At 41.3% G+C, this 15273-nt stretch overlaps 1 protein-coding gene across 1 annotated transcript in view; it reads right to left on the bottom strand.

Annotated features, from left to right (window-relative positions):
* Window positions 1-11719, bottom strand: part of LOC122551431 (Krueppel-like factor 7) — a 79527-nt gene extending 67808 nt beyond the window's left edge. Inside the window, exon 1 of the mRNA XM_043693329.1 lies at window positions 10064-11719. Coding sequence (XP_043549264.1) covers window positions 10064-10165 — 102 coding nt within the window. The 5' untranslated portion in view covers window positions 10166-11719. The remainder of the gene's footprint in view (window positions 1-10063) is intronic.
* Between the last annotated feature and the right edge of the window lie 3554 nt (window positions 11720-15273).

The following is a 15273-nucleotide window of genomic DNA, read 5'->3' as shown; positions in this document are numbered from 1 at the left end:
GGTATATGAATAGGAAGGGTTTGGAGGGATATGGGCCGGGTGCTGGCAGGTGGGATGAGATTGGGTTGGGATATCTGGTCGGCATGGATGGGTTGGACCGAAGGATCCGTTTCCATGCTGTACATCTCTATGACTAAGTCATTGTCTGAAATGCTGGGAAAGGCAACAACTAATTTGCACAGACAACTCCCTCAAACAGTAGTGTAATAATCCAGTTCAGGTGATTTTGTTTGAAGTTTAGGAATCTCCATCCTAAACCTTTGAAAAGAGCAGGACTTTTACATCCACCCAAGCAAGATAGTTCAGCACCTTTAGGAGGCCACTGGACAGTGCAGAGTTCCTTTTGTGCTGCACTGGAGTGTTAACCTAAATTTGTGCATTCTGTGCCCTGAATCTGCAAACTTATGACTCGGGCATGAGGGCCAAGCACATCTTCATACAAAGAATAGTGAAAATCTGGAATACACTCCTAGCTTGGAGGAGGGGAAGGCAGGTGAAAATTCCACAAGGGAGATGGATAGATTTTTGTGAAGTAACAGTATTAAGAAATACCATATCAAAGTGGATAGATGGAGTTAAGAGTGTGTTCAGGCATGACCTCGTCCAAAAATGTGCAGGTTAGATGGATTAGCCTAGGAAAATGCAGGGTTACAGGGACAGGGTCATTGGTGGGACTGGTGGAATGCTCTTTGGAGAGTCAGTGTGGACTCAATGGGCCAAATGGCCTGCATCCACAATGTAGGGATTCTATTATTCTATAATTAACAAGGTCATGGAAATTAATTTTCCAAACTTGCCTAACTCATGTTCTATACAGTGACAGAACTGTACCACAGTACCATATCCTGTTTATAATGACAAATATCTACCCAGTATTGTACCCATTATACACTGATAGATGTACACCCACTAGTATGCACCCCAGTCATATACAGTACAGTAACAGACCCATATCTATCAGTAAAATGCAAAGTCACCATGGTCCTGAAGGATTATAGAGCTGCTCTCTTATTAGAGAGAATGAAACAACTGGTGAGGTTTAACCTGAGGGTCGCCACACTGGAGGTGAGAGGACAGATGGAGAACGACAGTCCTTTATGGTCACCTCAGCCAGTGTGGGATTTGAATCCATGTTGTTAGCATTACTCTGCATCACAAACCAGTTGTCCAGCCAACGGAGTTACTGTAGCATATCCATAGTTATACAGTGACAGACCTGCACCTACTAGTGCTGTACTGCAGTGCTTTACATGACAGGTCTGTCTCCATCACACTGCACCTACTGTTATATCGTGTAAGACTGATATGCACCACCTCTGACTCCTGGTGTTATAGAGTGTATTCAATAGTGTACCTGTGTTATATAGCAGCAGACCTGTATCTACTAACATTGTAATCATTGACACTGTCCCTATGTCCATGTTATATAGTGTCAAACCTGTCCCAGCCACAAAAGACCCAGTGTAATACAATGACAGAGCTGTAAGAAAATGAAAGTGAAATGTTCCTGGGAGATTATGTTCTTGAGTCAACAAGAGAATCGATGTAATGATTGGAAATGAGTTTGAATTAGTCAATAATCTAATAGAATGGGAACATCTTGCTAACAGTGACTATAAAATGATGGAGTTTGATAGTAAGTTTGAGAGAGATTGAAAGAGTATTCAAGGTTTTAAGTTTAAGTAAATCTGACTTTGGGAGGATGGGGTAGGAATTAATGGGGAGATATTGGTATTGTGACGATGCCACTGGACTAGTAATCCAGAAAACCAGGCTAATGGCTTGGGAATACGAGTAGGAGTCCCACCCCAGCACCTGGTGAAATTTGAAATTAATTAAAAAATCTGGAATAAAAACCAGCCTATGACGACAATTTACTACATGTCCTTGAAGGAAATCTGTCATCCTTACTTAGTCGACGTTTACATGTGGTTGAATCTTGACTGCCCTCTGGGCTGTTAGAGATGGGCAGTAAATTCTGGCACAGCCAGCAATGCCCACATCTCAATAATTAAAAAAATGTGACCACATTTCACACAGCAGAACCCCAAATGATAAAACTATGCACAGTTGGACCGTTGAAAATATTTGGTAGAACATAGGACATGTACACTTTCTTTAAAATGTAACTAAACAAAAGAGGTTGATAAGAGAAGGGAAATATTAAACTAATGCTGAAAACAGTGGTGACCCGCAGCATCTGCCAAAGATATTAAGAGCAGCAAAGTGATACAGAAGAAATGGTAAATGTTGCAAAAAAGGAATGAGACAAACATCAGTATATTGAAGGTAAGCACTACACGGGCTAATATTATAAGAGCTGAAAATGTGTTGCTGGAAAAGCACAGGTCAGGCAGCATCCAAGGAGCAGGAGAATCGACGTTTCGGGCATGAGCCCTTCTTCAGGAATGAGGAAAGTGTGTCCAGCAGGCTAAGATAAAAGGTAACGAGGAGGGACTTGAGGGAGAGGCATTGGAAATGCGATAGGTGGAAGGAGGTTAAGGAGAGGGTGATAAGGTGAGGGTGATTGGCCGGAGCAGGGGTGGGGGTGGAGAGGTCAGGAAGAAGATTGCAGGTTCCTGCAATCTTCTTCCCGACTTCTCCGCTCCCACCCCCACTCCTGCCTTATCACGCTCACCTTAACATCCTTCCACCTATCACATTTCCAAAGACCCTCCCCCAAGTCCCTCCTCCCTACCTTTTATCCTAGCCTGCTTGGCACACTTTCCTCATTCCTGAAGAAGGGCTCATGCCCGAAACGTCGATTCTTATGCTCCATGGATGCTGCCTGACCTGCTGCGCTTTTCCAGCAACACATTTTCAGCTCTAATCTCCAGCATCTGCAGTCCTCACTTTCTCCTTAATATTATAAGAGACTGGTTAATACTAATATAGACTGCTTAATGAAAAACATGAGCAATACTGTAGTTGCAAATTAGGAACTTGCAGACTTACAAATATCTGCTTTGTATTGATCTTCACAAAAGAGGACAAGGACAAAGTATCAGAGGCACTGCGGAAAACAAATCACTCAAGGAATTAACTAGATTCAATAAAAATAAAACAAAACCATCATAATGGAAAAAAAGACATACAAATCCCCAGGACCCTTACCAATTTTAATCCCTAGGAGACGTGGGTGAGAAAATTATTAATGCATTCATCATGATCTCCCAAAACACTCTCTTTTCAGGAATGGTCCCTGACAATTGGAAAACTGCCAACGTCTTCCCATTATTTAAGAAGGATATTGGCGATAAACTGGAAGATTATAGGCCTATTTGTCTACTTATCAGTTCTTGGGAAGTTACCAAAATCTAATATTTAAGCACACAGTGACTATGGGCTTGTACAAATTAGAACCAATGAGATAGTCAGTATGGTTTTGTAAATAGCATGTCAAGTTGAATGAACCTACTTGATCAATTTTGTTTTCGGAAGCCAAAAAGCTGGTCAGCAAGGAAATGCTTGTGAATTTCATTTATATGGGTTTCCAGAAAGGAAGCCAAGGCAACATCCTACATAAGAAAAACAATATTCCAGACAACCTGTTGACATGTGTAGGGAATTGCTGAGGAGATTGGAGTCAGAGGGTGAGGATCATGTATGTGCACTCAGACAGGATGTGATCAGTGATGTCCCCAAATATCTGTACTGGGCTCTCAGATTTTCACTATATTTATTAATGATGAGGATGAGGGAATAGGTACTTTTATATCTACGTTTGCAGTCTGCAGCGTGTTAGGTCTCTCAGTCCTTAAGTAGATGGCAGCAGAAAGTTGCAAAGAGACTCAAATACATTGAGTGGGCAAAACTGTGGCAGATGGGCTACAATGTGGATAAACAACAGGTCACCTGCTAATGAACATTACCTTTATCTCAAGGGGACTACAATGTAAAAGTGGTTGAAGTGTAACTGTGCAGAGGCTCTGGTCATAGCCTATCTTGAGCCCAGCACTCAGTTCTGAGCACTGTTCTTCAGAGGAACATATTAACCTTGGAAGGTGTGTGGCATATCAGAATCATGTCGGTGCTAGAAAGTTTAATTATGAGGTCAGGTTACATAGACTAGGCATACATTCCTTCCAGTATTGAAAATTAAGGAGTGATGCAGTTGAGGAGTTTAAAAAGAAAGGATAATGGGTGAAGAGAGAGAAAAACTGAAATCCTTCCTGTAATAGGGGAGCGAAGAGTGAAGAACAAGGAGCTGGAGAAAAGCTTAAAATTAGACCAAGGTTATTCAGAGGTAATTGCAGCTAGTGTTTCTTCACACAACAATATAACAGAAATCTGAAATCCTTCTCCCACGAAGCAGATGAGCTTCTGAGTTAATAAAAATAGTCAAAAATGGAGAGTGATAAATTTCAGTTACAAAACCAAGGAAGATAAGTGGTGCAATGACACAGACTAGCTATAATCTGCTAATATTGAATGGAGGAGCAGTTCAGAGGAGCTGAATGGTCTACCTTTGGTCCGAACACAATTTCAATATTCTGACTGTACCCCAGTGTTGCACAATGACAGTACCCACTGATACCCTGGTCCAGTGTCATACAATAATACTTGTAGCTTATGCTGTAGCCTATTGTTAGACTATAATGTATCAGTACCCACTGAACCATACTCCATTGTTATACAGTAATGCACCAGAACCTGATACCACATCTGTTATATAGTGATACCAGTAGCATATTCATGTTATACAGTGGCACACCAGTATCCTTCTGATACCGTATCCATGCTATACACTAAACACACCATTGTACAACGCAGGTACAGTATCAGGCAATGACAAAGCAGTGTCCAGCAAAACTGTACCCCAGTGCCCACCAATACCATACTCCAGTGTTATAGTGACACTGAATCGTGGTTATACAGTGACACACTTGTACCCGCTAGTTCTGTATCTGTTTTACAGTGACAGACCTGTCTCCACCATTATACCTGTTATAAAGTGACATAGAGTACCCAATTTATACAGTGTTATATATTAACACTAGTACCCACTGTTACACAGTATCACACCAGCAACCAATGCCATAACCTAGTGTTATACAGTGACACCCAGTACCCACAGTATATACTGCTAATGTTGTTAATAAATCACAACAGCGGGTTATAGTCCAACAGGTTTATTTGGAAGCACTAGCTTTCTGAGCGCTGCTCCTTCATCAGGTAGCTTTGGAAGAGAAACATAAGACAGAATTTAAATCAAAAGATTAGTGTCATGCTCCTGAAATGATATATTGAACAAACCTAGATTGCTGTTAAGTCTTTCATCTTTTAGAATGGATGATGAAAGACTTAACAGCAATCTAGGTTTGTTCAATATATCATTTCGGTTGCATGACACTAATCTTTTGATTTAAAATCTGTGTCTTATGATTCTCTTCCAAAGCTACCTGATGAAGGAGCAGCGCTCCAAAAGCTAGTGCTTCCAAATAAACCTGTTGGACTATAACCTGGTATTGTGTGATTTTTAAACTTTGTCCACCCCAGTCCAATATCAGCATCTCCACATCATGTTTTACTGTGATAGACCTTTAGTGACAGTCCTGTAACTATTGATATTGTACCCACATTACAGAATGTCATACTTGCACCCACTGTACTGTGCCCCTGAGTTACAGTGGCAGACCACAGCAAACCAATGTTTGATCCTGTGTTAAACAGTGACTGATCCGTACCCACCAGTACTGTACCTCAGCGTTAAACAGTGACATGTCCATACTCTATTGTAATAGTGAAGCAAGATCCAAATTAGACAAATACAAGTGTGCAAGCACCAAATACAAAAGTATTTGTGTTTTATATACATAGTTGATGTGAATACAATATAAAAATTTAATCCAGCTACTATTCAACTCTACTGAAATCAGAGTGACTCAAGACCTTGTTGCACTGCCTTTCGTTTTAGTTCTGCATCCTCAGAGACTAAAGCATCAAAACATCTATATTTAGATGGTGCTTTTAACAGAGTGAGCATCGGCATCATAACCAATCACACAAAGGAAGAGATGATTTGAAGATGCTGGTGTTGGACTTCTTATACTCCACAACCACCTGATGAAGGAACAGCACTGCAAAAGCTAGTGCTTCCAATTAAACCTGTTGGACCTTAACTTGGCGGTGTGTGATTTTTAACAAGGAAGAGGTTTTGGGTAAAGAATTGAATCCTGTCACACCAATTATTTACCCCCTTCACTTGGGGTTTGGTGGAAAGCACTGCCATGACATGGTGCTGGAGTCAAGCTCAAGTGTTAATTCAAGAGATCTGAGCAAGGAATTCAAGTTTACAACCCCCAACACAGTAAGGAAGGGGTGCTGCTTTGTCACTGGTACCGTCTTTAAAGATGAGAAATTAAACAAAGGCTCTCTCTGCTCTGTCTGGTGTTCAGAAATGATTCTTCAACAATATATCAAAAAAACCTGTACCCTGGCCAACAATTATTGCTGAACCAACATCAATGAACGTGATATTGAACCATCATTATGATGCTGTCTGTGGGATCTGGATCTGAGAGAACTGAATGTCATATTGCCTGCATTTCAACTACAAAAAAAAACTTTCCATCAGCTCTAAAACACTTTGCAATGTCCTGAGATTAAAAGAGGTGCTACAAGAGCACAGAGCACAAGAACCATTCAATGTTTTCTTTTGTCTGCAAGTAACTCCAAGCATGTGATTGGCATTAGGACTGAGTTTGGTTTGGGATAAGGAGGGGGTCATAAAACAAAGATAGACAGCTTGAACACAGCACTTTGCAGATCAGTGAAATATCAGATTGGTGTCAGTTCCCTGTTCGACACAAAGTCAGAGGAGCTGAATAAACCTAACAAGAGTGTCAATATGTACCATCCAATTCCATCTGCATAGCTCAGGGACAAGTTGGTATACCCTAACTGTTGGTCTATCAAGAATAGAAAAGAAATTACATCATGGCAGGTAGAAGATGGCTGCCATTTGGCCTCAGAGCCTGGCGAACACTTTCCTTTCTAATCACTGATCCAATTACCATTTGAATTATTGGCTTCCACCACATTCTCAGATCACAACTCATCCTTTCATTCACTTTCCACCTGCATCTTTTCCATGATAACCAGGTTGGAAGCATCTATATTTCTATGTTACTCCCTTTCCCCAGTTAAGGCAACAATTGAAGCAAAACACCAACAGCATTCAGCCAGATGGAAACGTTCCAGCTCAGTGGCAGTTGTACCTTAAACAAGTGCCAAAGAATGTTTTTAGACCTTCAACTAGCGGATATGTATGTTATAAGCATGACTGCTAACTGAGATTGCCGCTGAGACAGGTCATCCTCTTTGATGCCAATGGTTACCACACGTGGTTTTGAACAAACAAAGATCTCATCCCGCGATCTTGATAGGCTTCAGTTGTTTTCAATGAATCGGACCCTTTTAATAGCAATTTTGGTAGATGTCCCCTCACATCCAGGATTCCATTCATTTCTAAAGAAACTAGAAGCACAGAATTCCTCATTCCCCTCGAGCCTCATTTAAATTTGGAAAACCCTTCAAAGAGGATTTCAGTCTAAAATCTAGACTAACATCCCAATGCAATTCTGATGGATTTCTGCACTGACCAGGATGCCATCTTTCTGATAGGATATTAAACAAAGGCCCCCACCTGCCTTGAAAGACTCCAAAGCACCAGTCTCTCGGCCTGCATTTATATCCTAATTAACATTACTCAAAACATGTTATCTGGTCATTATCATATTAATGCTTGTGGGGCTTGCTGTGTGAAAGACAGTCTCCATGATTCGTACTTTATAACAATAACTGCACTTCGAAAGGTCCTTGGGCTAGGAGCACTTTTGAGTGTCCTGAACTTATGACAAGATACAATGTAAAACAAGTCTTTATTTCTAAAAGCAAGCCATGGATATAGTACAAGGTTGGGAAAATACAAACCAATAATTCAGGCAAAGCAAATACTTTGTCATCACAAATGCAGTGCACAGTTGGCTTTTGTTTTTGGAAAGAGAAATCTGAAACATTGAATAGATTTCTGGGCAAGAGAGTGAACACAATGATCTTTACATGTGGATTGGATATCCATTGGGGAGCTGGGAATAACCAAGATAATCTGGAATGCTTACTTCATCGTCATTGGTAAAGTGAATTTAGTGAGTGGCCAAAAAAGGGCTAGTTAGGGTTGAGGATGCTCACAAACAAAAACTCAACACCCTTAATGCTAACTCCGGATCAGATAGGTGGAGGTTAAAGGATGGATGGATGGATGGATAGATAAAGTAGACAGAGGAACGAAAAAAGGAAATGGATTGAAAGAAATGGGAGGGGGTGAGAAAGATAATTTTTCGACTGTCTTTTCAAAATGATACTGGCAACTCATCATACTGAGGATGGCATTGGGAAACAGCACAAACATAAAAGGCCACTCTGCCCAGCAAAGCTTCTTCTACAAGCTGCTGGGTACCTTAACTTCACTTACTCATCTGTTCTCCATTTTTATTTGATATGGTTACCTCAAAAGTTTAATCAATCCAGCATCGACAGCCCATGTAGTGACGGAACACACAATTTCTACAAACCTATTTGTGAAGGAGCCTGTACATCGAAGATTATAGCTCATTGCCCGAGACTTCTATACAAGGGAGTTTCCAATTATCAAAACCTTATCATGTTAAAGACCTCCATTAGAGGACAAGCCTGGTCTGTGCAAATCTGTCCTCCTAATTTAACCTGCTGTAGCCTCAATACCGTTCTGGCGAATGAGCAACCCCTTCATCAAAGCCATAATGGCAGAATTCAACCAATTTGACTATTGAGAATTGACTAACAAAATGCACATCCCAAAAGGTTACTTGAGGAGAAAACAAATGGCTGTTCTTCCCTCCTCAACCATCACAATATTCATCAACTGTGAAATCCTGATGAGATTTAAAGTGGCTGTACAGAGTCAGCGAGTGGGGCATCTGAAGTCACTGGTTAAAAGGTTGCAAAAGGAAATACCAGTAACTAGTTACAACACAGCAGAGATGCAATGTAACACAGCCATTGAAATTGCTACAGGTTATAGCCAACATAGGTTGAAATTTTAAGAACACCTTGAGCAAAGCCGGGGAGGGCATGAAAATCATTTTGTCTATGTAGAAGGCAACAGTGTCTTGAATAATGACTATCTGATAATTAAGCCTACGGCATGCGTTATTAGAATCCTATTACATTAAGCACTAGTTAACTCGGCATTTCATTAATCACGGCTGTATTGTGTTGTCCCGGTCATTAGCATGCGAAGCCGTAAACGCTACAAATCCCCCACTTAATCAGATAGTTGTTACTTTTCATTGAGCACTGGGATGTTCAGGCAGGGCTACCACTGATTTCTTCCCCCTGTCGTGTGAAATGACAAATGCAAAGTCTGCTCAATTACCAAGAAAAAGAAGTCATACCACAACCCCAGGGAAAAGAAAACTTGGATGATATTATGATGCTGTTCTTGAAACAATAACAGACACGGCTTTTGGTCAAGGATTCAGATCACAATTTGTTTAAAAGGAAGGAAATCCGAACTGGGTTACTGGTAAAGGTGAAGTATGGGATGGGGAAGTGGAGCTAATAGATTTGAACTTAAAAGTCACACCGGAACTGAGCGGCATTTCTGGTTGTTGTTTATAATTTTCTCTCAATGGCATCAAAATCTATCACACCATTTTATTTTAGTAAATCAAACTGAATCCAATGTTGTCTGTGTCGCTAACGTGTTATGATTTTTAGTACACCACAAATTGCACTGACAGGCTCCAATCGCCAACATTTGGCTAGATTCATTAAACGTCTCAATATTTTTCAATTTTGTTTTAAAAGTTGTTCCAAGCCTCTCTCTCTCTCTCTGTGGTGGAGCCAGCAATAAAGGTTCAGCATTCTAACAGTTACAATGATTCTGACTAATGTGGAGTTTAATATGATCTCCCCTTGCTCCCCACACATAGCACCTTTATAAGAAACCCTGGACCGCACCAGATGGTCTTCCCCCACAGCCTGTGCAATAATACTGTATTTAAATAAAAACATTCACCTGCTGCCAGTTCTCCTCCAAAGAAGGCTGTGAAGAAAAATAACCTGTGTCGTGGACAAGTTGTAATTCCTGGAAAATACTGTAATTCGCCAAAACATCCATGGTGGTGATGATAGGATGGGGAGGGAGGCAGGGGGATAGAAAGGACAGGGGGTGGGAGAGAGGAAGGGGAGGGGAGAAAGGAAAGAAGGGAAGGGATGATTATTGATGGCAATAAAAAAACAGATCGGATTCCTGTGCAATTTGCACCCCAAAAGGCAGCCAGTCTTTGCCAATTCAGCCAAATGCAAAGCTAAACTCTCTTGTTCTTTTTTAAAAATAATAAATTACAAAGTCAGTGTCTTTGATTTGGAATCCTTCTGCAGACTCCGACGCCAGCAGCTCTTTGGACAAGAATGGACTCAGGGACATGTGATGTCCATGTATTTCCGCATTAGCGATGCTTCTCCAGTGCAATCCTTGCTTTATTTTTTTCGCTCTCTCTCCCTGCCTCTTTAGCAGAACGCACCACTGGGCTCCAATGCAAAGGGGGAGACAAGCAGGAGAAAAACACATATCGTGAACACAGGAGAAGGAGGAGCGAGCAGCTCCTGTCAATCACAGTGGCTGCCTGCTTCCGTGTAAGGGCGGTGATGTAACTCAAGACCAATTGCAGACCTGGAGGCAGAGTTTACACCCACCCACTGTGCGACGGCGGATGAGACGCACTCGCTGATTGGTTGCAGCCTGGTCACCCTGCAACCTTATATGGTGTGGTAAGACCATCTATTTTTAGAGCCCTATATAAAAGCTGCAATTGAGAATAAGCCAGCCATAGAGGGGGAGAGAGGTTAGCAAGGTAGCTAGTTACTTGCAGTAGTAGCAAGCTTTGCCCTATAAACACACTTTCTATAATAAGACGCTACTGCTGCAGGGAAGCATCAGTAAAGAGAGTGCAACTCTGAGTTAGTACTGCTGTATCTCCAGTAATTCCTGCGGTGCAGCTAAAGTTGCATCACGAGGTATTGCTTCATCAGTGTTGCTTCATCTGTATTGCAATGCTGACGCTTTGGAATACTTTCGGAGCTGCCAGTTGAGTAACTGATCATTAAAACAGCATCGAATTCTCCTCCCACATAGGCAAGTTCGCGAACACAATAGCTGCTTGACTGGTCATCGCAAATCCACATCAGCACCTCCCCAAAAGTATTTCCACCAAATCCAGGTTCCTGAAGGTCGCAGGATAAGTAGATAAGGTAGTAGAGAAGGGCATGTGGGAGATTTTCCTTCATTATGTGAGGTGTTGAATGTAAATGTAAAGGTATTGCTGGAACAATATCAAGCATAACAACATAGATAACAGGAGCAGGATGAGGCCATTCGGCCCTTCAAGCCTCCTTCGCCATTAATCACGATCGTGACTGATATAGTCGTCTCCCACATAACCTTTGACCCCATTCACCCGAATTGCTAGATCTAGCTGCCATATGCATACATTCAATTTTTGGCAGCAACCACTTCCAGTGATAATGAATTCCACAGGCTCATCAATCTTTTTGGGTGAAGAAATGTCTCCTGATCTCTGTCCTTAATGGTCCACCTCAAATCCTCAGACTATGACCCCAAATTCTGGAACATCCTGCCTGCATCTACCCTGTCTAGTCCCGTTAGAATTTAATGCTGGTTAATCCACAGCCTGAATGTTATGTACTGTTCTAGTCAGCAAATTACAAGGCTGACAGAATTGTTCTAGACAAAGTACAAGAATGTTACAGGACTTGTAAAATTGCAGGAATGTGGGAAAAATTAGATAAATTGGGATTGTTTTCCTTAGAACAATGGAATCTGGGGATTGGCTTATTCATGGTGTGAAGACCTGTCTCCTGTAGCAGAGAGGATACTTATCAAAAAAGTTTTGATGTGATCAGAAGAATCAGCAGAAACACTGGGAAAATATTTTTCTCCCAGGGTGTCATGGGTGTCTGGAAGTCACTCCCCAGTTTGGGGTTTTGAGGTGAAAACCCTCCTTTAGGAGGAACCTGGATCTACACTTGAAGTGCTGTAATCTGCAAGGCCACATTGAGAGAAGTGCATTTAAAATTAAAACATAGGAAAAGCTGAATAATCTCACAAAACTCAAAGGTGATCAAATCTCTGGCCCAGATAGATTGCATCCATGCATTTTCGAAGGATCTAGTGATGAGAAAGCATTATCATACATACTTAATAGTTCAATAGGAAAAGATGTAAAGTAAGAGAACTGCTGGGCAGTTAGTGTAATGCCAATATTTAAGAAGGAAAGAGAACATGCCCAGCGATTTATAGACACATCAGATTAATACTGGAGAAGAAAATGGAATTTTTATTGAACACATCAAAATAAGAAATGCAACAATTAGTCAGCATGGATATCAGAATGGAAAATCTTGCTTGACCAATCTTATGGAAACTGTTGAAGAGGTTACAGAGAGGCAATAGTAATGCCGATGTAATTTATCTGGACTTTTGAAAAGTCTTCAACAAGGTGCTGCATAATAGAATAATGAATAAGATAATAGAATGCTCAGTCAGGGGACAAGTGGGAGAATGGACTGCTGCCCGATATCAAGACAGAAAGCAGAGAATGAAGTAAAAGATAGGTATTCAGAATGGCAGTTAGTGGAAATGATTTATTGTAAGGATTAGTGTTGGGATGATAATTTTACCTTAATGACTTGTGCTTTGGAATCAGAAACATAATGTCTAAGTTTGCAGTTGACATGAAATTGGTGGCAGAGATTGGAGAGACTGGGGAGAGCAATGAATATGGAGGAAGATTGTAATAACTTGCAGAAAGGCATCATTGTCATCATCGTGGCTATCCTTCAAGGTCGAGGATGATAGACTTCATTCCGTTGATCTATTTATGGGCTCTCGGGTAGCTTATGAATCCAATCTTGGATTTGAAAGTTCTTCCGCGTCAGGACAGGTAGTTCCAAATGGCAGATCGTGCTTTGATTGCTACTGACTTGCTTTCTGTTTTCTTCTCTTTTGTTCTAGGTCTTCATATTTGTTGGCTTAGAAAGTTGCTGTTCCTTCTTGGTTGATGGTTTGCCAGAGTATCCTGTCCTTGGCTTTGGTTTCCCAGTTGTTGATGCTGATGTTACATTTCTTCATGTTGGTTTTTAAAACGCCTTTGAACCTCTTCTGTTGTCCGCCTCTTTTACATTTGTCTTCTTTAAGCTGGTAGTAGAAGATTTGTTTCGGCAGATGTTTGTCTTTCATCTGAACAACATGACCACTCCATTTTAGTTGGTTGTTGATGATGTAGGGTTCAATGCTTGTTGTTTTTGCTTCATTCAGCATGCTGACATCGGTTCTTCTATCTTCCCAGCTGATATTCAAGATGTTTCGAAGGCATCATTGATGGAACTTTTTAAATGCTTCACATGTCATCAGTTTGTTGTCCAAGATTCTGATGCATACAGGAGTATTGGGATCAGCACTGCTTTGTACACTAACATTTTGGTCTCTGCCCAGATGTCACGATCATGAAAGACTCTTGTTTGGAAATGGCCAAAAGCTGTTGCAGTGCCACGATGATGACAATGACTATGTTAGATCTCATCATTAAGGTCGACATTGGAGGACAGGTGACTTCCAAGATATGAAAAGTGGTCCATTGGTCCATGTTTTCCAGGGTTGTTTTGTCAAGTTAAATTTATGGTTCTGCCCGATTTGTCTAAGTTGGCGATGCTTGGTAGATAATCTGAGTCTCCTTGGAATTGATGGTATGTACAAGTTTCATGTATGCACGGTTGAAGGCAGTCGGAATCTGTTGTAGGTGGCTTTCTGAGAGAGCTGCAACACTGTTGTCATCTGCATATTGGAACTCAATGAGGGAACACATAGATGTCTTGTTGTTGTGGTTCTGTTCACCAAGCTGGGAATTTGTGTTGCAGACGTTTCGTCCCCTGTCTCAGTAACATCCTCAGTGCTTGGGAGTCTCCTGTGAAGCGCTTCTGTGATCTTTCCTCCGGCATTTGTAGTGCACAGAAACACTTCACAGGAGGCTCCCAAGCACTGAGGATGTCACCTAGACAGGGGACGAAACGTCTGCAACACAAATTCCCAGCTCGGCGAACAGAACCACAACAACGAGCACCCGAGCTACAAATTTTCTCCCAAACTTTGAACATAGATGTCTTATTTTTGGACTTAAGATGGGCAAGACTGAAAAGTCTGCCATCTGTTCTGTAGACAATTTCGATTCCTGGGAGTCGGTTGTCCTTGATGACGTGAGGAAGGCATCAACATTCTAAAAGAATGGGTAAGTAACTGACATTCGATAGATAACTGTGAAGTAATACGTTTCAGTCAGGAGAATAAGGAGGTGACTTACTATTTGGAAGTTGCAAATCCAGACAAAGGAATAATGGGATCTCCAAGTACAAATACACAAATCATGAGAAATTGTGCCACTTTACAAAGGTCATGAAAAAAGGACAAAATCAAGCACTATGCCAGGGCTTCCCAAACTATGTATTGCAATCCCTCAAGGGGTCATGAGACAGGATTGTAGAGTTGTGAGTTCTGAGACAACAAAGGCTACTGTGGAGTTCCAACTGAGTGTTAACAACTGTTTCAATCCTCGTACTGTTTTGTTTTATTGTGGACATGACCTAATAGCCAATCTTCAGGACCAGATTCTTGCTCCAAAGAAGTTAGGGAAAAAGGAGGCTTCTAAGAATCCCTCAAGATTAACAAACACTTTGCCTCCCTCAAAACTCTCCCTGTCTCCCCCAGTATCACAAGCTACCTCCTGCTAAAGTGGGAAAAAGTTTGGGAAGATTTACACTAGGCATTAATCCTAGAAAGAAGGGAAGTTATGATAAATCTGTATCAAACCTTGCTTAGGCCACATTTAAAATACACTAAGAAGTTCTGTTTCCATGTGTTTAGAAGCATATAGATACACTCAGAAAGAATGCAAAGAAAGTTCACTAGGACAATACTGGGAATATATCAAGGAAGGATTTTTGAAAAAAATCATCCAGGGGATGTGGGCTTTGCTGGCTAGGCCTATCCCTCGGCGCGCTTGAGAAAGTGGTGTTGGCCTCCTTCTCGAACTGCTGCTGTCTATTTGGCATAGGTAGAACCATTTGCTGGTCCTAGACTCTCCCATGAGGGGAACATCCTCTCAGCTTTTACCCTGTCAAGCTTCTTAAGAATCCTGTATGTTTAATAGGAAA

The sequence above is a fragment of the Chiloscyllium plagiosum genome, chromosome 7 (genome assembly GCF_004010195.1).
Source record: "Chiloscyllium plagiosum isolate BGI_BamShark_2017 chromosome 7, ASM401019v2, whole genome shotgun sequence".
NCBI classification, from domain to species: domain Eukaryota; kingdom Metazoa; phylum Chordata; class Chondrichthyes; order Orectolobiformes; family Hemiscylliidae; genus Chiloscyllium; species Chiloscyllium plagiosum.
The sequence above is the reverse complement of the archived record's forward strand: the minus strand, read 5'-3'. Positions and strand labels throughout refer to the sequence as shown.